We start from the raw sequence: 25,764 nt of genomic DNA on the forward strand, positions 1-25,764 counted from the left end.
GGAAAGTCTGTTTGTTTATATAAAGGCCTACTGAAACCCACTATGACCCACCACGCAGTCTGATAGTTTATATATCAATGATAAAATATTAACGTTGCAACACATGCCAATACGGCCTTTTTAGTTTACTAAATTGCAATTTTAAATTTCCCGGGAGTTTCTTCTTGAAAATGTCGCGTAATGATGACGTGTACGCGTGACGTCACGGACTGTTAGGAAATATGAGCACTGCACACACACACACACACACACACACACAGCTAAAAGTCGTCTGCTTTAACCGCATAATTACACAGTATTTTGGACATCTGTGTTGCTTAATCTTTTGCAATTTGTTCAATAAATATTGGAGGAGTCAAAGTAGAAAGATGGAGTTGGGAAGCTTTAGCCTTTAGCCACACAAACACACGGTGATTCCTTGTTTAAAATTCCCGGAGGTGAAACTTTTCTATGAATCACAGCGGTGAAGCGAACATGGATCCCGACCGAATGTCAACCAGCAGGTTTCGGTGAGAAAATTGTGGTAAAAAGTCGCTTCTTACCGGAGATCAGCTGAGCTTGCGCCGTCCATAAAGCTGCCGTCGACTTCCCTGAGACACTGGCGTCAAGACACCTGTGGACACATACCTCCGACTATCAAGTACTGTTAAACTCACTAAAACACTAGCAACACAATAGAAAGATAAGGGATTTCCCAGAATTGTCCTAGTAAATGTGTCTAAAAACATCGGAATCCGTCCCAATGCAATCGCGTTTTTTTTAAAAACTTTTTTTAATTTATTTATTTTTTTCTAGTCCTTCGCTATCAATATCCTCAGCCACGGATCTTTCATCCTCGCTCAAATTAATGGGGAAATTGTCGTTTTCTCGGTCCGAATAGGTCTTGCTGCTGGAAGCTCCCATTAGAAACAATGTGAGGATGTGAGGAGCCATCAACATGTGACGTCATCGTCTGCGACTTCCAGTAAATAGAGGGCTTTTCTGTTAGCACCAAAAGTTGTGAACTTTATTGTGGATGTTCTCTACTAAATCCTTTCAGCAAAAATATGGCAATATCGCGAAATGATCAAGTATGACACATAGAATGGATCTGCTATCCCGTTTAAATAAGAAAATCTCATTTCAGTAGGCCTTTAAAGGGACAATGCACATTAATGGATAAGAGGGACAATACACATTAATGAACACAATAACACCAAAGGTTTGCGCTTATTAAAACCTGTGCAAACTTGATAGCACACACAAAGCTGATCTACTAAACTTGTGTGTTGAGGATTAGGTATTTAAGCGAGAAAAAGAAGGAGCGCAATCCATTTAGCATATCTCTTTATAAATAAGCAGGATATATGAGGTAGCGAATTGTCCAGGGTGAACCCCGCCTTCCGCCCGAATGCAGCTGAGATAGGCTCCAGCAACCCTGGCGACCCCGAAAGGCACAAGCAGTAGAAAATGGATGGACGGATATGCTGATTATCAGAACCAAATGCACGCAGTGTAATTCATCAAGAGACACTGTTTTGTGTCTTATTTTAGTACATCTAGGAAGGACATGCAAACTGGCAGTTGCGCAGAAATAGCTGTGGTAAAGGACGCGATCGCAGAGAAGCTCCATTCTATGTATCGTTGTCAACACATATGGACTGTCAAAAATAGGAATATTTGACATATCGATATGTCTTATTCAGCAATATAATTTTATAATTTTGCAGCTCCTTGGTGACTTAAGGGGCAGATTAAAACAAATTAAATAGTTGTTTTTTGTGTCTGCTTCTGGCTTTTTTAAAATAAAAAAATCCAACAAAAATACTTCTCATAATATGATTTTTTTTAGTGCCAGCATCTCTTATGATCGCACCTTCAGCACGGTAAAGAAGTAGGTTTCGTTGTCGATGCACTGTTGTACTGCTTCTAAAATGCTTGTAAAATGTGGCACACGTCTGCTGCATGTTTCAAAACATAGCAAAAACATGTAAGAGGAGCAGGATTTGCTAAATGAGTGTCTCCATGGTGAAAGCTGCGTAGTGCACACAAAAACTCTATTTGATTAGGGCGGTCTGCACCAGTTATCAATTGTACGCACAGTTTCGATAAATTACACGCAATACGTCCAATAATAGGACGTGCAATTTTAAAGTTTGCACACGCTATTTAAGTAGCGCGTGGTATTTGGATTTTAGTAGATTATGTGTAAATATGACAGATTATAGCAATAGCCCAATTTAAAAATAGTTAAAAACACAAGTATATAACAACTGTTTTGGAATAGGTTAAAATGTTTGCATTTTTAAGTTTGCTTGTAACCATGCTTTGGGTTTTACCTTGAAAAAAAGAACTGTGGTGCTTTCCCCGATTGGCTTTGCAAATTTGTTCATCTTTTTATGGAAAACAAAATGTTGTCCAAAGTTCTTTCTTCTGTGTTGCATCTCGCAATCTTCTTTAGTTCCTAAGTACTGTAGCTCTTCTTTTACGGAAGTGTTCCTTAACGGGGGCCGACACTTGTCCATTTAATACATTTATTAAAAAAAAGGCACTTCTGAATCCTTTCAGGTTTTTATAGTGTTAAAACTTACATTTATTTAAGGCATTACAGCAATGATGAAGAAGGTTCTGTCAAATATCTTCATCAATAGGCTGTATCAAACAATTCGGCTTTTACAAAAACACCCTATTGACCTAAGTATAAGATTGTATTCCCTCGAAAAAAGACTGAAAAAAGTTGTCATTATTTGGGGTTTGTATTCACAGTATATACCCTCTCCAAGCATGTCACAGTTTGTAGAGGGAGTCGTCTTATATACACGGTGCGCTCAAGTTATAATGCTCACAGTCTCACACACATCCTGTATTTTTCACCATTAATGTTCTTTCAGTGTAACTATGCCCAAATGTTTGCTGAGTGACGCCGTCTCTTCGTTAAATGGCCTAAATGACTATTTATTCATGTTCTGTCTGCCAGGAGTCTTGCAATCTTGGGTGCAGGTCTAATGGGTGCAGGCATCGCTCAGGTATCCATAGACAAAGGACTTCACACCATATTAAAAGACTCTGCAGCTGAGGGTATCAGCAGAGGAGAAGAGCAGGTTTACAAAGGGTGATCTTTTTTTTCCAGAGCTGCACAAAGCAAAGGCCAAGTTGTAAAAAGGCGAAATGCATATTCTTTTGTGATTTTATTCTCAGTTTGAACACCAAGGTGAAGAAGAGAGCACTGTCATCATTTGAGCGGGACACCACAATGTCCAACCTTTCGGCACAGTTGGACTACACAGGCTTTTCGACCGCCGACATGGTGATAGAGGCTGTGTTTGAGGATATCGACATTAAACACAAAGTCCTCAAGGAGGTGGAGGCTGTGAGTAGACTCTAATCACATCGGTTCACGACGAAATGTCTAATTATTATTTTTAACATGAGAGTTATCTTTTTGTTCAGGTGATCCCTCCTCACTGCGTGTTTGCCTCCAACACTTCCGCACTGCCCATTAAGGACATTGCTGCTGCCAGCAAACGGCCAGAAAAGGTCAGAATAAACTTCTTTCATCTTACAATATGGTGCTTAACACACATATATGACCACCCTAAAAATATTTTACGGCCCCTTTTTTGGGGATTAAATCAAAGACACAATGACAAGACCAGTCAAAGCAACTGGTAGATAACAATTACGTCTAGTATATTTCTTTCAAATTGTCATCATATGGCCCCCTTCAGAGGGGTGCTTCTAACAGTAAAAATATATGAATAGAAATGTATCATGGCCTCATGATGTTATTACACAATTGACTACGCATTTGATTATTTGATTGTTTTTACGTACAAATTGAGGATAACCTGCTTTGAAATAATTAGTAAAGGAGACGAGCAGTAAGGCTGTGCAATTAATAACATTTGGATTTTGGCTTCTCACAATCATAAAAACAGTATAACCGAAGAAAAACGATCGAGCCGTGCAACATTTATGCAAATTCATGAGCAAGACTAAAAAAGATGGTTATTGGTATGAGTGACAAAAAGGCAGTCTACCAAATTACTCATATCCATTCAGTTTCAGTGAGCATGAGAATAAAAAAGAAACAAAAAAGGAAAGTCAGAGCTCTTGTTTTCTTGTTACTAATGTATTTCCGGTTGTTATTTTAGGTTATGGGTCCTATTATAAAAAACAAACTTTTCGTACATGTCTGTACAACTCATATTTGTGTATTTGGGATCCCCATTAGTGTCGAAAATTTGAAAGCAAACCATGGAGGCACAGTGGAGATATTTATAAAACAATTTTGCCTTCTTCCAAACTTGCTCTAAATAAGCTGTTTGGAATTAGAGACTTAATCAACTATTTTGCCTTAGTTACGTCAGCTTTGCATGAGTCTGACATTTTTATCCAGTTGTAGGCCATAAGGTCTTTCTTTTTCCCTATTCTCTGGTTGTAAGCCAGACTGGCTCGTATATGCACATTCATCCTCCGCTGTTGCCATTTCTAAAAAAGGTAGCCTATAGTTAGAACTTATATCTGTCAGTAAACTCCATATGGAAGCACCTGGACGTGCTGTAATGAAACAACTGGAATTGGTGTGATGCGTTACATTGTATCCTATGCATGTTCGAAATAAACTGAAACTGAACTGAACTGAATATAAGACTACAAAATGGCTGACTAGATGTAAACTCAGTCGAAGGGGGCTTCTTAGTCTAGAGGAAAACTTTGGCACGTAAACCCCCACAAAACAGCACATGCTGAAGAGACGGTCAAAAAGTGGCTTGAAGAAGGTCTGTAAAACATCATCCGTGCAAAATTTTGACCAAGGAACCACACTTGCATCTTATGTAGACAACAATGAAGTGTTTTAAAAGGAAGATAAAAACCATAATAGGATCCCTTTAAAGCTGAGTTTCGGCAATTCCATAAATTTGCCATTTTCCTATTGTATGAATAATTGTATTTATCATGATTTTAGTATCAATCAAGATAATTATGATTATTTTTGCCATAATCGTCCAGCCTTAACAAGTATATACTTAAGTATTTTTTATTTTTTTTAAAGTGTTTTAATACAGTACTGTAATTTCTACTGCAGTTTCTTGCAGTTCATACATTTTGTTTGTCAAAAAACGAAATATTTATTTATTATTATTATTATTTATTATTATTATTTACTTTCTTGGCACACATTATTTCCAGGTCTTCGCGGGCCTAGTAAAATTATGTGGCCCCCAGGAGAATAAGACCATACATTTTTCTTCTTCAGTACAGTAATAAACATTGTGGTTGTCTTTTAATGGAACTTGAATTAAACTCAAAACCAGAAATGGTATGGTTTATTTGCTTCATAATAAGTTACATTAAAGAACATGGCTTGGTTACATTTGCACAATTCAACATGTCTGAAAAGGAGTAGGAAGAAGTCGAGGTAATTCAGACATACCCTTTGTCCATATATTTTACCAATCATTCATTTTGTTTGTTTACATGTCTGTCTTTTAAAGTTTTTTACACTTCCTGTGTAAAAAATACGAATGAAAGTGTTGAAAATTTCAAACATTGAGCTTTTATTTTGCAGTGCAATACTATAACCTTTTTTTGGGGGCCACTTGACTAAATGTGTGACTATGGGATGAAAGGTGATCGGCATGCACTACTTCTCGCCGGTGGACAAGATGCAGCTGCTGGAGATCATCACCACCGACAAGACATCCAAGGACACGCTGTCTTCGGCGGTTAGCGTGGGTCTCAAACAGGGCAAGATCGTCATTGTTGTTGGGGTAAGAGCAGTTCTTCCTGAAGTTGGCCACTATGCAGTACAGCAGTTCTCATTGTACAATTTGGAAAAATAATCCTACTGCATGGTCTCTCCACTTGAAACGCAGGACGGCCCTGGGTTTTACACCACTCGTTGCCTGGCTCCCATGCTGGCAGAAGCTGTCCGGGTGCTTCAGGTAACGAAAGCTTTATCACAGCTTTGGCATCTCGGTGAATGTTAATGGACATGAAGAGCACTTTTATTTTATTAGAAGCAACCTCAACAGTGATCTTTTTCTATTACAGGAAGGCGTTGGTCCAAAGAAGCTCGACAGCTTGACAACCAGCTTTGGCTTTCCGGTTGGTGCGGCAACGCTTGCAGATGAAGTAGGCATCGATGTGGCAGCTCATGTGGCTGAGGTAATGTTGTCTGCACTACAGGCATTGCATGTAATAATTTGGGTTGTCCAATGTGATCTACTTAGTAGCCTCGTGGTCAGAGTGTCCGCCCTGAGATCGGTAGATTATGAGTTCAAACCAAAGACTATAAAAATGAGACCCATTACCTGCCTGCTTGGCACTCAGGATCAAGGGTTGGAATTGGGGGTTAAATCACCAAAAATTATTCCCGGGCGCGGCCACTGCTACTCCCCACTGCTCCCCTCACCTCCCAGTCGGTGTCCATGGGGATGGGTCAAATGCAGAAGAAAAAAGAAATGTGTGTGTGACAATCATTGGTACTTTAACTTTAACTTTAATTTATATTATTTTGTGAATGTGAGTGTGAATGTTGTCTATCTGTGTTGGCCTTGCGATGAGGTGGCGACTTTTCCAGGGTGTACCCCGCCTTCCACCCGAATGCAGCTGAGATAGGCTCCAGCACTCGCCGCGACCCCGAAAGGGACAAGCGGTAGGAAATGGATGGATGGATGTTATCATGAAAAGCTGAACAGCAAGTTAACATCTAAATGTCTGCCAAGAAACACACAAGTTTGGTCTTGTCTTGTATTTCACTGAAGTCATCTACAACATAGTAGGCTATGGGCTACTAGAAGCTAGCAGCTACCAAACAGCTAAGCGCACAATAGCACATAAGCTAGACATACGTAATAAGTGTCCTTAATTGAACAATATTGCCGTCTAAAACACCACATTTGTCAATATAAACAAGTATCAAATAATTATGGTTGCATATGACTCACATAAACAAAGTATTTAAGGCAGAGGTGTCTTAGAAAGTATGCAATATCAGCTCAGTACACACCTGGTATTAACCATACCTGTCAACCCTCCAGTTTTCTTCTGAATTACTCTCGCATTTCAGTATTTTCCCGTTTGCTTTAGCTGCTATTAAAACCTTCAGCTTCAAGTCCATTCTACAGGCCCTAAACATTTGCGTAAAAATGCGGAGCAATTCGATCAAATGCACAGGGTGAGAGCGGGATAAAAATGAAGACCACGCCAGAGAATACTCAAAATGTGTGTAAATATCTTGACAAATGGGAGGCTTGTAATCCTACAGTCGTACACGGTCATGCTTTTTGTAAGATTTGTGACACCAATTTAATTATACCACGGAAAAAATAAAAAATTGCATTTTTATTTTTATTTAACTGTTGTGTGTAATGTTGACAACATTGGTTGGGTTGGCAGACCATTTTTCTCAGTGGAAATTTTACAAAAGCGAAAAGGTAGCAAACAGCAGGCTTATGATTTGTTTTAATATTACATGTATTTAAAGCCATTATGTTAAAAAAAACAAAAAAACACCCAAGTGTTTATATGAAAAGTGTGAAAATGTGACCGGAGTCTGCAGAGCTTGCTATTGCTGTGCCAGCACACTGAGAATATTCAGCAGTCTAGCCGCTACTGCCGGAAGGGCCACTGGACCGATATTTTACCTTGGAATTGTCCATCTCTAATGTCATTAAAGATGATGCTCATTTACTAATAATAACGCAAAAATTGTATGTAGCATCAATATTTCACAATTGTTAATGTTTACATTTTAAAACGTCATTATCCCTGATGGGGCAATTTGTTTATTTGGGTGTTGCATCCCTGGACAAATACTCAGTAATAATAAGGTCACTAGTAATAGTTAACTTTGTTATTTCATATTTTTCTACATTTGTTTACTGTTCGAAATATTTTATGTTCAACCTAACCGTATTGCTTTGTTATTTACTCAGTGTGTTAACTCGTCTCTAATGCATTTAGTTTTTTATTACTGATGTTTTAAAATTGGCGGGTTTATGAATGTGCAGGACTCCATTGAAAAAGACATTCTTCATCACAATGAGACTTTCCTTGATAAAAAAAATTAAATCATGTTTTTTTTTTTTAAAGAAGGTAAAAAAAAAAATTTTAAAAAATTGTGATACTAATTAATATAGGCTGATATAAAAAATAATCTAGATTTTTATCTCAAATCCCTCAGCCCTAATTTAAAGTCTTTATAACTTTCACACACACTTATGAAAACCATATATGATCTTAAATACTCATAAAACCTATGTCGTTTTAACATTAAAACTTAACCTATGTCGTTTTAACCTTAAAACTTAAATTTCAATGTTACATAAAACATTTGCGATGCACTAAGACCCCGTAGTAAGCGAACCGCAGACTAGTGAGGGAACGCTGTAATAGCAGGTATATTTTTCTTTGACTAATATTAAAAAATAAAGTTGATTTGATTTGATATTTGATTGCAGGATCTGGGGAAAGCTTTTGGCTCTCGTTTTGGAGGCGGGAATGTGGAAGTCCTTAAGACAATGGTGGCGAAAGGCTTCAAAGGTAACAGTAATGGTACCAGTAACGTACCTTCACGGACAGAAAAACAAAGTCCTCAAGGTTCACTATTTTGCAAAAATGACATATTAATTATAAAGTAACTTTTGCGTTTTATCTCAGTAACTCATTACCTTTCAAACGCAACAGTGTGTAGGGCTAACTTAAAGTGCTTTAAAGTGTCTAAACTTTACTTGTCTAACCTCCTCACACTTACATAAAATTGCTGAAAAGGCTAAAAACATGGCCCTTTAGGTCAAAGGTCTTTAACAGGGGGTCTGCGACTCCCAGGGGTCTGCAGTGGTAATGCAGGGGGATTGGGAAATTTTGGGTTGATTACTTTTTTCTTATTTTTTAATACTCCCTGTATAATTTTTACACTAATTTAAGTGTCCTAAAATACCGTACACATTGACATTGCTCCAACACACTAGTGTCGTTCAAAAATGGCAGTTATTTGGCGCCCCTTCTCCCTGTACCTTGCAGGTTTCAAATAAAAACATGAATAAATAACTATTACATAATTGTATTTAATGTTAACATTTAAGATAGCTTGCAATTAGAGAACCTGTTGTCAACTAGCAATTAGCGAACCGGTTGTCAAGTTGATTAGCACCCCAATTAGCTATTAGTGCTAAATGTCAGTTCGCTATTAGCGTTAGTTGTCAGCTAGCCATCAGTGCACAGTTCTAAGATAGCGATTAGCGTGCTAGTTGTCAGTTAGCAATTAGTACGCTGGTTGTCAGTAAGCGATTAGCAGGCTAGTTGTCAACGAGCAAAGAGTGCGCCAATAGTGAGCGATTAGCACGACAGTTGTCACCTATCTATTACCACAGAAGTTGTCAGCTAAATATTACCACAGAAGTTGTCAGCTAGCATTTAGCGCAGCCATTGTCATCTAGCAATTAGCGCACCAGTTGTCAGCTAGTAATGAGTGCGCCAATATTAAGATATTCGATTAGCGAGGCAGTTGCTAGTAAGCGATTAGCCCGGCAGTTGTCAGAAAGCGATTGGCGCGCCAGTATTTCAGGAATGAAAGCGCGGCAGTTATTAGCTAGCGATTAGTGCATTATTTGTCGGTTAGCCATTAGCGCATTAGTTGTCGGATAGCGATTCGCACACTAGTTACTATCTGCTGATTAGCGCGACTGTTGGAAGCTAGCGATTAGCGCACCAGTTGTCAGCTAGCAGGTTTGGAGTCCTTGACCTGGAAAACGTTCTAGTGGGTGGCAGTACTTCACAGTACATATCCATCTATCCATTTTCTACAGCTTATTCCCTTTTGGGGTCGCAGGGGGCGCTGGCGCCTATCTCAGCTACAATCGGGCAGAAGGCGATGTACACACTGGACAAGTCGCCACCTCATCGCAGTCACATTACATACTTTTTGATAAATATTTTTAAACATTTATTTATACATGTATTACACCATTCTAATTTATAAGACAACCTTTTCATATATTGTCAGCTTAGTACTCCTTGAATGCTCTAATAAACTACTGAAGGTGTTTGTCACGCTTGCAATTGTTCTCTTGTGAAGGCCGTAAATCAGGAAAAGGCTGTTTCATCTACGGCAAAGGCAAAAAAGACAAGAGTGTCAACCCCGATGCTGAAAACATCCTCGAGAAGTACCATCTCTCTGCCCTTCCCGCAGTGTAAGAGGACATCTGGTGGAGTATTTTACTGTTTTAGTGTGTCACTCACAAGTCAGGTGGTGTGTATTTTCCTGCTGCAGCTCATCAGACTCTGACATCCAGCACAGACTTGTGTCTCGCTTTGTGAACGAGGCCGTGCTGTGTCTCCAGGAGGGAATCCTTACCAATCCAGTAGAGGGAGACATCGGAGCTGTGTTTGGACTCGGATTTCCTCCCTGCCTGGGTGGTGCGTTAAAATACACATAAACAGACGCGTGCACCACTAATTTGGTTCTTTGTTTTGCATTAAGGTCCATTCAGGTTCGTGGACTCCTTCGGTGCCGAGCGTCTCGTCAGTACTATGCGGCGCTTTGAGGAAGTGTATGGAAACCAGTTCACGCCATGCCAGCTCTTACTGGACCACGCTAAAGATCCCAGCAAGAGGTTCCACAAGTGATGGATTTCTCAAATTTTGCCTTAAGGTAACAAAAATATTACAAATATCTCTCGGTATGAGTTAGCTTTATTTGTAAAAGCAGAATATTTGATACAACTCTTGAATTGGATCTAATGATCCCAGTTGTGCTCAATTAAACTCTGGAACCCTGAGGTTTTCAAAGTGGAACAGTAAACTTTCCTTTTAGGGAATATAATATTTTAGGGGTGTTCCGACCCGATATTCATGTGGGATGTCTGTCTATCAGCAAAAAGTGATATTGTCTTGCGTTTAAAATGTCCGATACAAGCAGTTTGCTGTATGTTTACTTATCTATATTTATTTCAATAAGCACACAGGGTTGTTTTTTCTGCTTTTTTAGTCAAGTCATTTATAAAAAGTAATAAAAATGGTAGGCAATAGACTACTTGGAGCTAGCAGCTACACAACAACTTAGCACACAATAGCACGCAAGCTTGACATACTGTACATAAGAATTGGATAATATTGCAGTCTTAAACGGCACATTTTTCAATATGAACAAGTATCAAATGATGAGAGTTGCATATTACTCACAGGTACAAAGAAGAAGCGTATTAGAAGGTGTTCAGTAAAAAACTTGTCCGCATCATTTAACTTACTGCATCACAAGTTTAGCGTCATGAATTAGCGTGGCCTGGAGGTGTTGCCAAAACAAGATTCCACTCTACTTCAGTTTAAAGAGAGCAAAAAAATTTGGTATGGTAAATTGTCCTAAGTCTAAAATTTGTAATACAGTGGGTCTCAGTTTTTTTGAGTGAAAAATGTGCCAAGAGTGAACTACCAGCTTGATAAGTCTGAAAGAGAAAAAGATGATAGAGTATTATCTGCTCACAGATGCTGCCTGGTGGTTGTTTGAGCACACTGCAGCCAGTCCCACTCATTAATGCTTCAGTCACATGCAGGATTCTCACAGGAATGAGGCAAAAATACATTACCCTTCTACTGTGCTATTGTTCTCTGAGAAATGTTTGTAACATTCCACACTAAAATTTAAAAGTATGTACTATAGGTATCGAAGTTGGTCAATTTCTGTATCATATAGTAAGTGAAAAAGTTGGATCGAGACACCCCTAAATCATTTTTGGATATCAGTTTTCTACTATCCCCAGATTGTTTAGTTGCTGACTGTAGCATTTACAAAGCCATTGATCCAAACAACTGAAGTTAGCTTAGCATGTTCAGCAAGAAAAACTAGTTTTTTTTTTAGTTAAGTTAACCATGTGGGTGGAATAGGTTTTGTTCCAGTGAATATGTTTTTTAATTGATCAAATGCGGTGTTTATGAACCTTTTAGACACACAATGATGTCTTTGTTGTCTCCCTCTGTATGTATAGTCGAAAACAACGACATTCAATGTTGTCATCTCTTCGCGCGTTTGTATTATTCAACAGGCCTGAAGATGTTAATAATACGTCCATTCACTCTTTGTTGCGTCACTGTGTTCAACGATGAAGTCAAATAAATGTCAACAAGTAAATTCAAGCATGATTGATTTTATTTATGCATGGCTAAATCAAGCATATCAACCAAAGAGTTCTGAGGTACATTTTATATCAACCAAAGAGTTCTGAGGTACATTTTTAGAGACTATCATTTTTGAGGCAGTCAAAAAAAATCCATGATAGCTGGGGCAAAAACTACAAACAGCAGTATGTGTTACCCACACAGGGTATGTTAAAAATGTACAAAAAAATTGTAATTCATTTATTTATGGCGGCTGGCTTCCAATATTTTTTAAGCCACAATACTATCACAATATGTTTTTGAGCTTCCACAAAAGGCTGTGACATACAACTTGGGTTCATTGTAAACCTGTTTTGTGTAGAAAGATCATCCAAAGTCATCCATTCAGTAAATGTATTGACCCAAATATAAGAAACTATTAAAAAAAAAGTCTGGATAAAGAGGTCTACAGATTTATTTTTGAGGTTCCACAAAATGCTGTGAAATACAACTTGGGTTCATTGTAAACCTGTATCGTGTAGAAAGATCAACCAAACCCATCCATTCAGTAAATGTATTGACCCAAATATAAGAAACTATAAAATAAAAGTCTAGAAAAAGAGGTCTAGAGATTTATACATGCAAACCAATAGGTGGCGCCGAAATTAATTCGAAATTAATTAAAGAGTCAGAGCTTTTCTTCCTGTCACTTACACACACCAGTGGGCAGGTTTGAAAACAACATATAATAATTTTTGGACTGCAAAAAAAAAAAAAAAGGTGTTGTCTTATATAGAGGTCAATCTAGTAAAGCCGTCTCGTAGCGTAACTAACAAAGACACAACTATACATCCTCAGAAAGTCAGGCCATTTGTAAGTAAACTACTTCCATTCTTGAGTCTGAGACAGGAAGTACCGTATTTTTCTGAGTATAAGTCGCACCTGCCGAAAATGCATAAAAAAGAAGGAAAAAAACATATATACGTCGCACTGGAGTATAAGTCGCATTTTTGGGGGAAATTTATTAGATAAAATCCAACAAGAACAGACATTTGAAAGGCAATTTAAAATAAATAAAGAATAGTGAACAACAGGCTGTTATATGACAAATAACCAACTAAGAAGGTGCCTGGTATGTTAACGTAACATATTATGGTAAGAGTATTTCAAATAACTAAAACATATAGAACATGCTATACATTTACCGAACAATCTGTCACCCCTGATCGCTAAATCCCATTAAATCTTCGTTTTCGGTGTCGCTTCTAAACAATTCCGCCAACTCCGAAGGAAGACAATGCGCCGCTTCCTCTTCTATCGGTACGTCGCTTACGTCATAGAGTCATCGTCAGGTGCAGTTCCAATTATTCCAGCCTTTCTGAATCCGGACTGGATGGTTTCGGTTGTCGCTGAAGCCCATGCTTTGTCGATCCATCCGATGACATCCAGAAAAGTTGCGTGGCGCATTCTCCCGGTTGCCGTGAAGCTGTGCTCTCCTTCCATCATCCACTGCTCCCACAGGCTGCGCAGGACTGCCTTAAAACTCCTATTCACGGAGATGTCATTTTTGTTCAGCCCTTTGTTTTTATAAGTTACCGCCAATGTACCGTAGCAGGTAGCGTCTTCTTTCCCACAATGCACTTCTGCCATGACCAATTCCGCCGAATTTTCATTAGTTGACGTGTGTGTGTGACGATTGCTGACATTCGGCTAGTCTCATACGTGAATGAGATAAATAATATTTGATATTTTACGGTAATATGTTAATAATTTCACACATAAGTCGCTCTGGAGTATACATCGCACCCCTATGAAAAAAACTGCGTCTTATATTCCGAAAAATACGGTAGTCTGGATTCGACAGCCAATGAGGGGTCTGAGACAGAAAGTAGTCTAGTTATGAAAGCCAATGAGGCATCTGAGACAGAAAGTACCGTATTTTTCGGACTATAAATCGCAGTTTTTTTATAGTTTGGCCAGGGGTGCGACTTATACTCAGGAGCGTCTTATGTGTGAAATTATTAACACAATACCGTAAAATATCAAATAATATTATTTAGCTCATTCACGTAAGAGACTAGACGTATAAGATTTCATGGGATTTAGCGATTAGGAGTGACAGATTGTTTGGTAAACGTATAGCATGTTCTATACGTTATAGTTATTTGAATGAGTCTTATCATAATATGTTACGTTAACATACCAAGCACCTTCTCAGTTGGTTATTTATGCGTCACATAACATACACTTATTCAGCCTGTTGTTCACTATTCTTTATTTATTTTAAATTGTGTTTCAAATGTCTATTCTTGGTGTTGGGTTTTATCAAATACATTTCCCCCAAAAATGCGACTTGTACTCCAGTGCGACGTATATATGTTTTCCCCTTCTTTATTATGTATTTTCGGCTGGTGCGACTTATACTCCGGAGCGACTCATACTCCGAAAAATACGGTAGTATAGAACAGCCAATAAGGGGACAGTGACAGTAAGAAGTCTAGTTTTGAGATCCAATGAGGCATCCAAGACAGGAAGTAGTCTAGATACGACAGCCAATGAGGCAGTGGAATGTGGAAGTAGTGTCAAAGCGCTTTGAGTACCTTGAAGGTAGAAAAGCGCTATACAAGTACAACCCATTTACCATTTATCTGAGACAGGAAGCAGTCTGGATACGACAGCCAATGACGGGACGGAGACAGGAAGTAGTCTAAATACGACATCCAATGAGGCATCTGAGACAGCCAATAAGGTGTCGGATGCAGAGAGGGAGCGGTTTAATTCAAGTCTCACAGTGGAAGACACAATAAGGATGGCTACCAGGCACATTCTAGCCCTGTAGTACAGTTTGGTTCAGCTCTATGCTATATTGATGTTTACAATGAAAAAAAAATAAATCATAAAACTAATCGGGTACCAGGTACAAGTCAGAGCTAGACATTGTCCAATCCAGTGTTTGGTGACAGACAATCGTTAGATCTTGGGTCTCCATCCTTGTATGAACCGCGTGATCTTAGTGACGTGGAGTCGGCTCAAGTGAAAGTCATGGAACAGGATGTCCTCGGTCAGCTGAACCAGAAGGCTGCCGTCAATCCGCTCCCTCTGGAACACGGAAACCGCCGCCTCGGACAAGCCGATGAAGCGCAGACAGGCCGACACCTCCTCCAGGGACAGCGCAGACAGGTCGGCAGGGGGGCGCCAGGTGGGGTCGGTCGTTGCGAGCGCGCCTTCGGTTCCGCCTCCCTCCGCGCCTCTGGAGGAATCTGGATTGTCCGTGGGCTCGGGTGACGGGCAAGGCGACTGACGATTGAAAGGGTTCAAAGCGCCGAAAGGTGCAAAGCGACTCTGCGGGGGCGGTCCTAGTTGCCCGGTGGCGAAGGAGTCCACCCACGGCTCTGCCCAGGTGGCTTGTGCTGTCTGAGGGATGGCTGTGGGGTCGGCGGGGACGGTTGAGACCGGGTCAGGATTGGTGGCGTTGGGGGCGGGGCAATCCGCCCAGGAACATGGATAGCAGTAGAGGGAAGCGTCTGGGGAGGGCAAGCAACTTGGACCAAGCAAAACAAAAACAAGTCACAATATTAGCACCTAGTTAATCAATCCACCTAGTCTGCATGACTCAAAATAAAATGTACGTTATGAGTTGGTATAGAAAATGTCACAGTGGTCCCTTTCAGATCAACCAAAACATCCAGGTCTCACTATCTAGCTAACTCTACCTATTAGATGGATAAGTAGACAGACAAATCTTTGTTTTTCCAACCACGGGAATGAAGAAAGTGAGTGTGAAAGGCAGCGCTGTGAAGAAACCGATGATAGTCATTGAATTAAAGAAATAATCCCAAAAACATAACTGAGTTGTGCAATTAACGGACCAGGCGAAGCAGTATTACTAAAGCGCTAAAGTATTTTTTTAAATGGCAAATATTTGCCTATAAAATTCTGGAGAAGCAATTTAAAGTGGATACTCTGCAAGGTTAATGCTGTACGTTATTATTACATTACTCCATAAAACTACAGTAGTTGTTTGTACTACATTCTATTGTATTGTTGATAGAACAATTGTTTTCCAGTATTCTTTAAAAACGTGTTACTTGTAAAATTGGGGTGTTTTTGGAGATCTTATAATTTATATTTATTGATATAGAAAAAGTATTTTAAAAATATTACTTTTTGAAAATATGGTACATGTTAAATGGTCCTGTTTTTGGGAAGCCTTGAAAGTGGGTGTCAAAAGTGTGACCTTTTATTGACCCGCAGCATATTGTTGAAATAAAAACAAAATACAACAGTAAAATGCAGGAAAAACCAAATCAAAAAGACGTCTTTTTGATATTAAAAACTTATAATATGCTTTGTCACCTGTAATTATATACCAACATGTTTTATATGTGGTTATTATGTATTGTATTGTTGACAGAGACATCCATCCATCCATCCATTTTCTACCCTTTATGATGATGATGATGATGATGATTATTATTATTATTATCATCACTACATCTGAGTGATGGGGCAGAACAATAAACATTTTGCTTCTTCTTGCCCCCTTTAGGAAACAGTTACTTTTTTTTCTTTGTATTTCCCTTTTAAATTTACGACTGTTTTTTTCAAATGACAATATTCTATTGGCGTTTTTATGTGTGTAATTAATTTAATAAAATGACAAAATTACATTCCCCACAATGCTCTTTAAATATGTGTTTTTATCATTTTTCTTTTTACAAAATAAAAACGGTTTCAAAATGGCCCCCCCATGCTTGACTTTTAGTAAGCGGCCCTTGGTAGAAAAAAACAACCTTGGACTAGAACATCCATCCGTCCATCCATTTTCCTACCGCGTCGTGGGGGTTGCTGGAGCCTATCTCAGCTGCATTTGGGCGGAAGGCCTGTACATGATGCATTGTAAGGTTTTTCTTTGATCGTGTGATAAATACCAATATTTAAAACTTAGTGCTCTCAAATATTTATTATTTTTCAATTAGATTAATCACACTTTTTGAATAAGTTTGATTAATTGTGAATAATCACTGTTGACGTTTTCCATGTTACTATTATTTCTAGTGTTTTTGCTACCAGCTGTCTTAAACACGTTTTGCTTTTACAATATATTTAAACTTGTTGCGCTTCGATAGGAGAATTCATCATTTATGCAATTTTCCTTGGTTTTATTTTAAAGGCATGTCGGGGTGTATTTAAAGCCAAATTTTCACTTGCGTATAATTTGACCTGATCAACTGACTGTAAAACATCGCTTTTCAGGTAACCATCCACTGCTAAACCAAAGGAGGATGTATAGTCAAAATAATTGGCATGATTATTCTGCATTTATACATGATCAATACAATAACGTTGTTTGATTATTCGCAAGCGTTAATTTTGACAGCCCCACTACACATATACAATCTATTTGTGAGTGTTCTGTCCTTTTATAATGGACATTTTGTAAACAACATTATGTATTATGTGGCCACAGTTTTGAATATATAATTGGTGAAAATACACACAATACTTTAATTGGAGAAAAAATTAATAGATTATTACATCTTTTGAGTATGTATCCTATGCAGAGGTGGGTAGTAACCCGCTACATTTACTTTGCGACATTAACTTAAGTAACTTTTTGAAAAATGGTACTTGTCAGAGTCGTTTTAATGCCACATACTTTTTACTTGAGTACTTTTGTGAAAAAGAAATGCAACTTTTACTCTTACATTTTAATATAATTCTGATCGCTACATTGATTTACATCATTGGTACGTAGTAAACATGTTGCTTTTTTTATGTATGTTTTAGCTGCTCATATGCTAACATTAGCCTTGTTATAACATAAGTGACTGTAAAAAGTGCATCTTTGGTAGTACATGCTGTATAGCAGCGGTGTCAAATGGTTCAATCCGGCCCGCGGTATGAGTTTGCTATGTATAAAAATTTGCCAACATTTTTGAATGAAGGAAACTACTGTTCTAAATGTGTCCACTAAACGTCGCAATAGCAATTATTTGTATCTTTGTAGATGATGCTACATATGCAAAAAAAACAAAAAACACATGTTAGTGCACCAGTCGAGGAAAATGAGCAAACTACATAAATAACATACTGTAATTTGATTTTGATATTTTTTTTTATATTGATAGATTGAAAATTAACACCAATGTGTTGACTGATGAACATTATCACAAAATTTATTTAGAAACTATAAATGACGACAAATAAAGGTAGAATACACATAACTTATTTAGAAACTATAATGACAAATAAAGGTAGACTACTATTAACATGTAAGTGTAAAAAAAAACAACCCAACAACATTATGATTTGTACATTTTTAAAATATGCTGGTTTTATTTTTAAACAAAAAAACAATCTAAAGTTGCCAATACTTTTAAGTTATCGTGCCGTGATTTTGCCAATCCGGCCCACTTGGGAGTAGATTTTTTTTCTCCATGTGGCCACTTATCTAAAATGAGTTTGAAACCCCTGCTGTATAGTATGGCTACACACGCACACGCACACACACGCACACACACACACACACAATAACTACAGTTGTAGTGCAAGTAGCATAAAAAATAGCTACTAAATAAATGAGAAGTTACTTATCATTTACTCAGTACTTGAGTAGTTTTTTCACTAAATAAGTAATTATTTGGATGACTACTTTTTACTTTTACTAGTCATATTACTCTAAAGTAAGTACAATATATGCTATGCATGTTGTACAAATACTTTTTGTTTGTATAGATACACATGTTACTAATGTGGGTGCGAATGAAGCGAGTGTACCTATCCTGCAGCCCTGAGGAGTAGAAGGACAGGTTAGGTCTGGGGGAGGTGAAGGCCTTCTGAAAGCGTGGGGGGAGTGGAGGGCTGGGGGCAGGACTGGGCACGGAACCCACTTTAGAGCAGCGAGGCGGAACTGGGGGAGCGATCAAGTAGCGACATTCTTCTCTCACCTACATAGTCTCACACACACAGAAAAGAGAGCATCAGCAGCACAAAAAGGTTGAGTGTGTGTGTGTGTGTGTGTGTACTGTTGCCCTATGTTCCGGTTGTAAATGTCAAATTTGGGTGACCTTTACACTTCCGACAAAATACTTCACAGGGCTGTGAATATGGGAGACGAAATATACAAACACCCACGATTACACAAACCATTTTACGCAATTTTTTTATTCAAAGTTACTGATAATCATCAAACTAACCTCTGAAACATTAAATCTTTTTTGGGGGGGAAGCGGGGTACTAATCCAAAAATGTTGTGCTTGGGACCCCATTAAATAAATACATCTTTAAATAATTACTTAAAATTTTGATTAGTATATAAAAATTAAATACATAAGTGTTGTTAATTTAATGTAATCATTAATTTATTTCAATATTTAATAATAAACAATAATTAAATAAAGAAATAATATAGAATTCATATTTCATTCAAGTATTTAATTAATTGATTTTATTGTTTACATCTTTAAGTGTTAAATTAAGTGTATCATTAATCTTTGAATAATTGTAAAATTAATCAAATAAATAAATGTGTTAGTGTAATTATTTGATTTTTTTCAAAATCTAATTAATAATAAATTAATACTAAATAAATAATACAGCATTCATCAGTTTTTGATTTATATAATTGGGTTCATTGTTTACAAATTTTAATAATTACTTAAATTAAATGCATACCTGTGTTATTAATTCAATGTAATTATTTATTTCAGTTTGTAATATTAAATAACATCTAACAAAAAATATAGTAATTTAATGATTTGATTTCATAGGTTACACTTCATCTACTTAAATTTTTCAATAATTAATCTTTAAAGAAATACTTAAATATGTGATTAAATATAATATGAAGTAAATACATACATTTTATGTAATTATTTAAATGTTCCATATTTAATTTATATTAAATAAAAAATATAGAATTAATATATATTTTAAGAACTTTAATTATTAAATGCATAAATGTGTTAAATAGGTCAATTTATTTTATGTAGGAGTAATAAGTAAATATTAAAAGTATACAAATGTAATTATTCAATTATATCAATATTTATGTTTTTTTATGATTTATTGATGTATTTCATGAACCGCATCATGAATGTATTTTAACTGTCAAACTCAGCCAGCAAAGTCAGTTAACGTATCTAATAGGAATATAGTTCAAAGGTGGCATTAGTCTGAACTTTGAAAAACATGGCGACTAAGGAGGATATACAGTACGCTTGCTTTTTGGGGAGTCCAGTGAGTTGAGCTCATACTTGCACTGTTCGGAGTTAACATCAAGATTTGCAGTTTGTCGTAGAAATCCTACGATATTTCTTCATGACGTTATAAATGACATCAGCTAGTCTCTGCGTATTTCGCTAACTTTTTTTGACATTTGCCCATGTAATGTTGTTAGTTCACATTTGTCACGTTTCATAGCTGGGAACAGTGATTATTACTATGGATTATTAACGTTGCAATACAACCAGGCACAACATTAATATTATAATTTATACTTTTAACCTATCTAGTGCAGATATTTATTCTGTTGGTATAATAATCCGTTATGTGTTTTTCTAATTTTTAATGAGTTATTGTGATTTTTCGTTCGGTAATATTCCAGCCTTTATTTTTAGCTGTGTAGCGAAGCCTGCTTTTTTTTTTCTTCATAAAATTGCCCTCTAAAGTGGTGGCTGTATAAACACAACCTTTAAGTAAAGTAAAATTTTTATGAGTTCATAAAATCATATGTAGAACATATTTTTATTGGAATCATATCTCCTGCCAGTTCTCGCTGTCCTTTTTTTCTGCCTTATGTGGCCTTATGTTGGACCGTTCAGAGTGGCTTAACAGTTAACATCAAGATTTGCAGTTTGTCGTAGAAATCCTACAATATTTCTTGATGACGTTATAAATGACATCAGCCAGTCCCTGCGTATTTCGCTAACTGTTTTTGACATTTGCCCATTTAAGTGCTGTCAGTTGACATCGTTTCATAGCTGGGAATAGTGATTATGACTATGGATTATTAACATTGCAATATAACCAGGCACAACATTAATATTATAATTTATACTATTAACCTATCTAGTGCACATATTTATTTTGTTGTTAGAATATTTCCGTTTTGTGTTTATTTAATTTTTAATGAGTTATTGTGATTTTTCCTTCAATAATATTCAAGCCTTTATTTTTAGCTGTGTAGCGAAGCCTGCATTTTTTATTTTTTTTCATAAAATTTCCCTCTAAAGTGGTGGCTTTATAAACAAAACCTTTAAGTAAAGTAACATTTTTATGAGTTCATAAAATCATATGTAGAATATACTTTTATTGGAATCATATCTCCTGCCAGTTCTCGCTGTCCTTTTTTTCTGCCTTATGTGGCCTTATGTTGTCAAGGAAACACCAATCCAATAATGGATAAGTTTTATAATAGTCAAATAGTGTGTGTGCAATTAGAGTACAATACTCTTATTGCAGTATGTATTTTACCTACAGCTATTATTTACATTCAAAAAAGCTGATTTTAATTAAATGTTGGTCAACATAATACTTTAAAATCAGTAGGTTTTGAATAATTAACTCACAGCATCAGACTTTGGAGGAACAGGAGGCGGAGCAGCCACTGTTGTCACCATGGTACCAAGGGAACCGTCCAGCGAAGACGCAGAACGGAAGGAAATAAGGTTTGCCTCCTTTCCTATGCCCTCTGCATTCTGATTGGTCCAAAGTTCCTCATAGGGGATCTCCTCAGCGGTCCTCATTTCATCCTCAGTCCACTCAGGGGTCACGTACTCCCTTTCCTCACCTGGCCCCTCCCCCAGCTGGACGCCAAGAGAGTCCCTGCAGCGTTGTGATAGGCTGTCCGAAACCCCGCCCCCGTAGCCGCACATGGACAGCTGCTGCAGCGCCGGGGCCAACGAGTCCTGCGCCGCCACGCACGTGCGCGAGCGCCGCGGGCTCACACACTCCTCCGTCATGCACTCCAACTCTGGACGGGTTTCCCTCACGGCACGGGAGTAGATGTCTGTGTCGAAGGCGTACCGCAAGAAGAGGCTCTCCAGCGCCGCCGTGTGCGCGGACGCCTCGGCCACGTTGAAGCGCGGCATGCAGCGCAGCAGCAGGAAGTGAGAGGGCGACACTTCCTGTTGGCGGAGGACCATGCAAAGCACGACCGTCTTGCTGACAATGTTGAGCAGCTTGTAGCGGTGGCCTTCTCGTACGGCGTGGCGGTCGTAAGGGTTTCGCGGCGGGCGTGAAGGCACGGACACATTGACGGGGAGGCGGACCCTCTCGATGATGCTGCGGACCGTATGCTCTCCACCCAGCATGCCTTGCTCCAAAGGGGAGCGGGTGCAAAAGCGTCCACGGCAGGCAAAAGGCAGGCTGACGCTCTGATTGGTGCGATGGTTCATACACACCAAGCAGGGAGTCTTACCTGCAACACAAGGAATACAAACCAACTTAAAGACACAACCAACAAAAACGCAGTTCAACTACACTTATAATTGGATATCCATCCATCCATCCATTTTCTACCGCTTATTCCCCTTTAGGGTCGTCGAGGGCGCTGGTGCCTATCTCAGGTACAATCGGGCGGAAGGCAGCGTACACCCTGGACAAGTCGCCACCTCATCACAGGACCAACACAGATAGACAGACAACATTCACACTCACATTCACACACTAGGGCCAATTTAGTGTTGCCAATCAACCTATCCCCAGGTGCATGTCTTTGGAAGTGGGAGGAAGCCGGAGTACCCGGAGGGAACCCACGCAATTGGATATCCATCCATCCATTTTCTACCGCTTGTCCCTTTTGGGGTTGCTGGAGCCTATCTTAGCTGCATTCGGGCGGAAGGCGGCGTACACCCTAGACAAGTCGCCACCTCATCACGGCCAACACAGATAGACATAGACAGCATTCACGCTCACATTCATTTGGAGGTTAATTATCAATACCATTGTGTAAGTTATACAAATGGGCTTCACAGTGGCAGAGGGGTTAGTGCGTCTGCCTCCCAATACGAAGGTCCTGAGTAGTCCTGGGTTCAATCCCGGGCTCGGGATCTTTCTGTGTGGAGTTTGCATGTTCTCCCCGTGAATGCGTGGGTTCCCTCCGGGTACTCCGGCTTCCTCCCACTTCCAAAGACATGCACCTGGGGATAGGTTGATTGGCAACACTAAATTGGCAATAGTGTGTGAATGTGAGTGTGAATGTTGTCTGTCTATCTGTGTTGGCCCTGCGATGAGGTGGCGACTTGTCCAGGGTGTACCCTGCCTTCCGCCCGATTGTAGCTGAGATAGGCGCCAGCGACCCCGAAAGGGAATAAGCGGTAGCAAATGGATGGATGGATGGGATGGAAGTTATACAAATATTTTTATTTACTAAAAATACCGTAAATTCCTGGTTATAAACCGCTGCTTTTTTCTTACAATTTGAACCCTGCAACTTGTAAGACGGAGTGGCTAATTTATGTATTTTTATTTGCAGGCGGCCATAGTAAAAATTATTTTGTTGACAAACAAAAACACTCAGAGGTATGGCACCATCTTTTGGAGAAATTGGCTCACTGCAGGTGCTGCCGTGTCCTTCCATTTACCGTAAATCATTTTTTTCAACCGGAGCAACGTTCAAGCCGTTCATAGTGTTTATAGTCATATGGATTCTTCATTCATCATTTCAATAACTTTGACAAAATAACTAAAAACTGTCTATACTTAGTACACAGTCCTATATGTGATGTGTGTAAGAGTGTTTTCATGCATATCGTAATAAATTAGAATAGAAAGTACTTTATTGATCCCTGGTTGGAAATCGGGAAATGACTCTAGCGTTGTTAGCATTAGCTAATATGCTAACATGTTTACGAGTGTCTGTTAGTATTATTACCTTAGAACTGAATTATTTTTGTATTGTTTCTGTTTTACAAATTGCTCAATAAACTCACCTAAACATCACCATGGAGTTTTTGAGTATTTTGAGTTGTTTGGAGAGTTATCTTCCGCAGCTAGTTGGTCCATGACGATGACTTCTGTTTTGTTTGATCAGCCGTTTTACTGCCGTGTTACAGGCACCGTTTGGAAACAATTAAGGTACAAAAATAAACATTTACAGAATCTTTCTGTGTACATAACGCATTTCACAATGTATAAATGTGCCGCTTATAGTCTGGTCCGGCTAATATATAGAAAAAATATATATTTTGTGGGTGCGGCTTATATCCGGGTGGACTCTATAGTCTGGAAAATACAGTAATCAGGTATAAACAACAAACCAAAAGGCTATATTGACAACTACAATTCAAGTTCAATTCAATATGTTCAATATTTATGTGATTATATTCCAAATAATGTTCAAAGTTCATATGAAAAGCTTGGAAAAGGTTTATAGGTCCATGGGAAAAGAAAAGTGTTTGATAGCTCCTATCGCAAAACTGCTGATTAATTTTAAAATAAAACTCAACACAATAAAAGGGCAAAAACTATGAAAAAAACAAATGTTCTTTAGATAGTATAAATAGTAAGGTCGTTTTAAGAAATTTGTCTGTAAATCTGTCATGACAGCGTTTGAATCGAGGCTGGATCAGCGATTATCTCTATGTTGTGACTTGTGGTCCCAAAAGGACATAATGGAGTGTTTATGCCAGGGGATGGCCCTGGTATCCTGTGATTGACTGGTGTCCCCGGCTTTCACTTAAAGTCAACTGAGATAGGCTCTGACTACTGTGACTCAGCCAAGGTGGTGTTTGTAGTATATAATGACTTCTATTGGGGTGGGCGATGTCACCCAAAGACAATGACAATGACCAATGACAACACGGACGCTATTTTTACCCAGACGTAAACATACTGTATGTCATCCAGCAGCCAATTTTCTTTTTACCCGGAAATACAGTTTGCAGTTTCAAATAAATCTGCCATTTTAACCGGATTTATATTTCTCCATGATTTATGGCACAATATGGATTTATGGTCTCATACAAGTATACATTTTTTCTCCCAAGAGCATCATTGTTAGATAATACTTGATGCATTATTTGACTTACCCGACCAAGAACATGGCGTTGTAAATAGTAGGCTATGTAATGCATACTTGCCAACCTTGAGACCTCCGAATTCGGGAGATGGGGGGGGGGGGCGTAGTTGCAGGGGCGGGTTTGAGGTGCAGGCAGCATACCCCTTCCCCTTCAAGCTGTCCTGGATGAAATTAAAACCTTTTTTCCATTCATTTTGGAACTTGCAAGCCTATTTCTTCTTACTCGTCGTCTTAATGTCTCTTCTTCGATCTTTGGCTTGGTCTCTTTCTTGTTGTGTGTGCAGTCGTGCACTGAGCTCCAAAAACCGTAGATGTTATTGTAGCGTCCCGGAAGAGTTAGTGCTGCAAGGGGTTCCGGGTATTTGTTCTGTTGCGTTTATGTTGTGTTTCGGTGCGGCTGTTCTCACGAAATGTGTTTGTCATTCTTGTTTGGTGTGGGTTGACAGTGTGGCGCCTATTTGTAACTGTGTTACAATTGTTTATATGGCCACCCTCAGTGTGACATGTATGGCTGTTGATCAAGTACGCCTTGCATTCACTTGTGTGTGTCTGCGTGCTTGAAATTAATGTTATCATTAAACCAGTTAAAAGATCATACAACGTGTCAGCATTTCTTGACATCTTCGAGTAAAGACCATTGTTAAAACCCGTCCAACGCTACA

The 25,764-nt window shown here is 38.5% G+C and overlaps 2 protein-coding genes across 3 annotated transcripts in view; one reads left to right on the forward strand and one right to left on the reverse strand.

Moving 5' to 3' along the window:
* The window catches only part of hadhaa (hydroxyacyl-CoA dehydrogenase trifunctional multienzyme complex subunit alpha a), a 46,562-nt gene that overhangs the window by 15,132 nt on the left and 5,666 nt on the right, over window positions 1-25,764 (forward strand). The window contains exons 12-21 of one of the 2 annotated variants that reach the window (XM_061885862.1): window positions 2,957-3,091; window positions 3,178-3,349; window positions 3,430-3,516; window positions 5,613-5,753; window positions 5,859-5,927; window positions 6,037-6,150; window positions 8,448-8,529; window positions 10,064-10,178; window positions 10,259-10,404; window positions 10,469-10,639. In XM_061885862.1, the coding sequence (XP_061741846.1) occupies window positions 2,957-3,091; window positions 3,178-3,349; window positions 3,430-3,516; window positions 5,613-5,753; window positions 5,859-5,927; window positions 6,037-6,150; window positions 8,448-8,529; window positions 10,064-10,178; window positions 10,259-10,404; window positions 10,469-10,614 (1,207 nt within the window). In that variant the 3' untranslated portion in view covers window positions 10,615-10,639. Of the gene's footprint in view, window positions 1-2,956; window positions 3,092-3,177; window positions 3,350-3,429; window positions 3,517-5,612; window positions 5,754-5,858; window positions 5,928-6,036; window positions 6,151-8,447; window positions 8,530-10,063; window positions 10,179-10,258; window positions 10,405-10,468; window positions 12,118-25,764 lie in introns of those variants that run through there. The other variant, XM_061885861.1, reaches the window with a different exon arrangement.
* Window positions 12,109-25,764, reverse strand: part of gareml (GRB2 associated, regulator of MAPK1-like) — a 76,678-nt gene continuing 63,022 nt past the window's right edge. The window contains exons 5-7 of the mRNA XM_061885863.1: window positions 21,651-22,501; window positions 18,859-19,028; window positions 12,109-15,619 (exon numbers count right to left, since the gene is read on the reverse strand). Of these exons, the coding sequence (XP_061741847.1) occupies window positions 15,049-15,619; window positions 18,859-19,028; window positions 21,651-22,501 (1,592 nt within the window). The 3' untranslated portion in view covers window positions 12,109-15,048. The remainder of the gene's footprint in view (window positions 15,620-18,858; window positions 19,029-21,650; window positions 22,502-25,764) is intronic.

Source organism: Nerophis ophidion, linkage group LG24 (assembly GCF_033978795.1).
Source record: "Nerophis ophidion isolate RoL-2023_Sa linkage group LG24, RoL_Noph_v1.0, whole genome shotgun sequence".
NCBI lineage: Eukaryota > Metazoa > Chordata > Actinopteri > Syngnathiformes > Syngnathidae > Nerophis > Nerophis ophidion.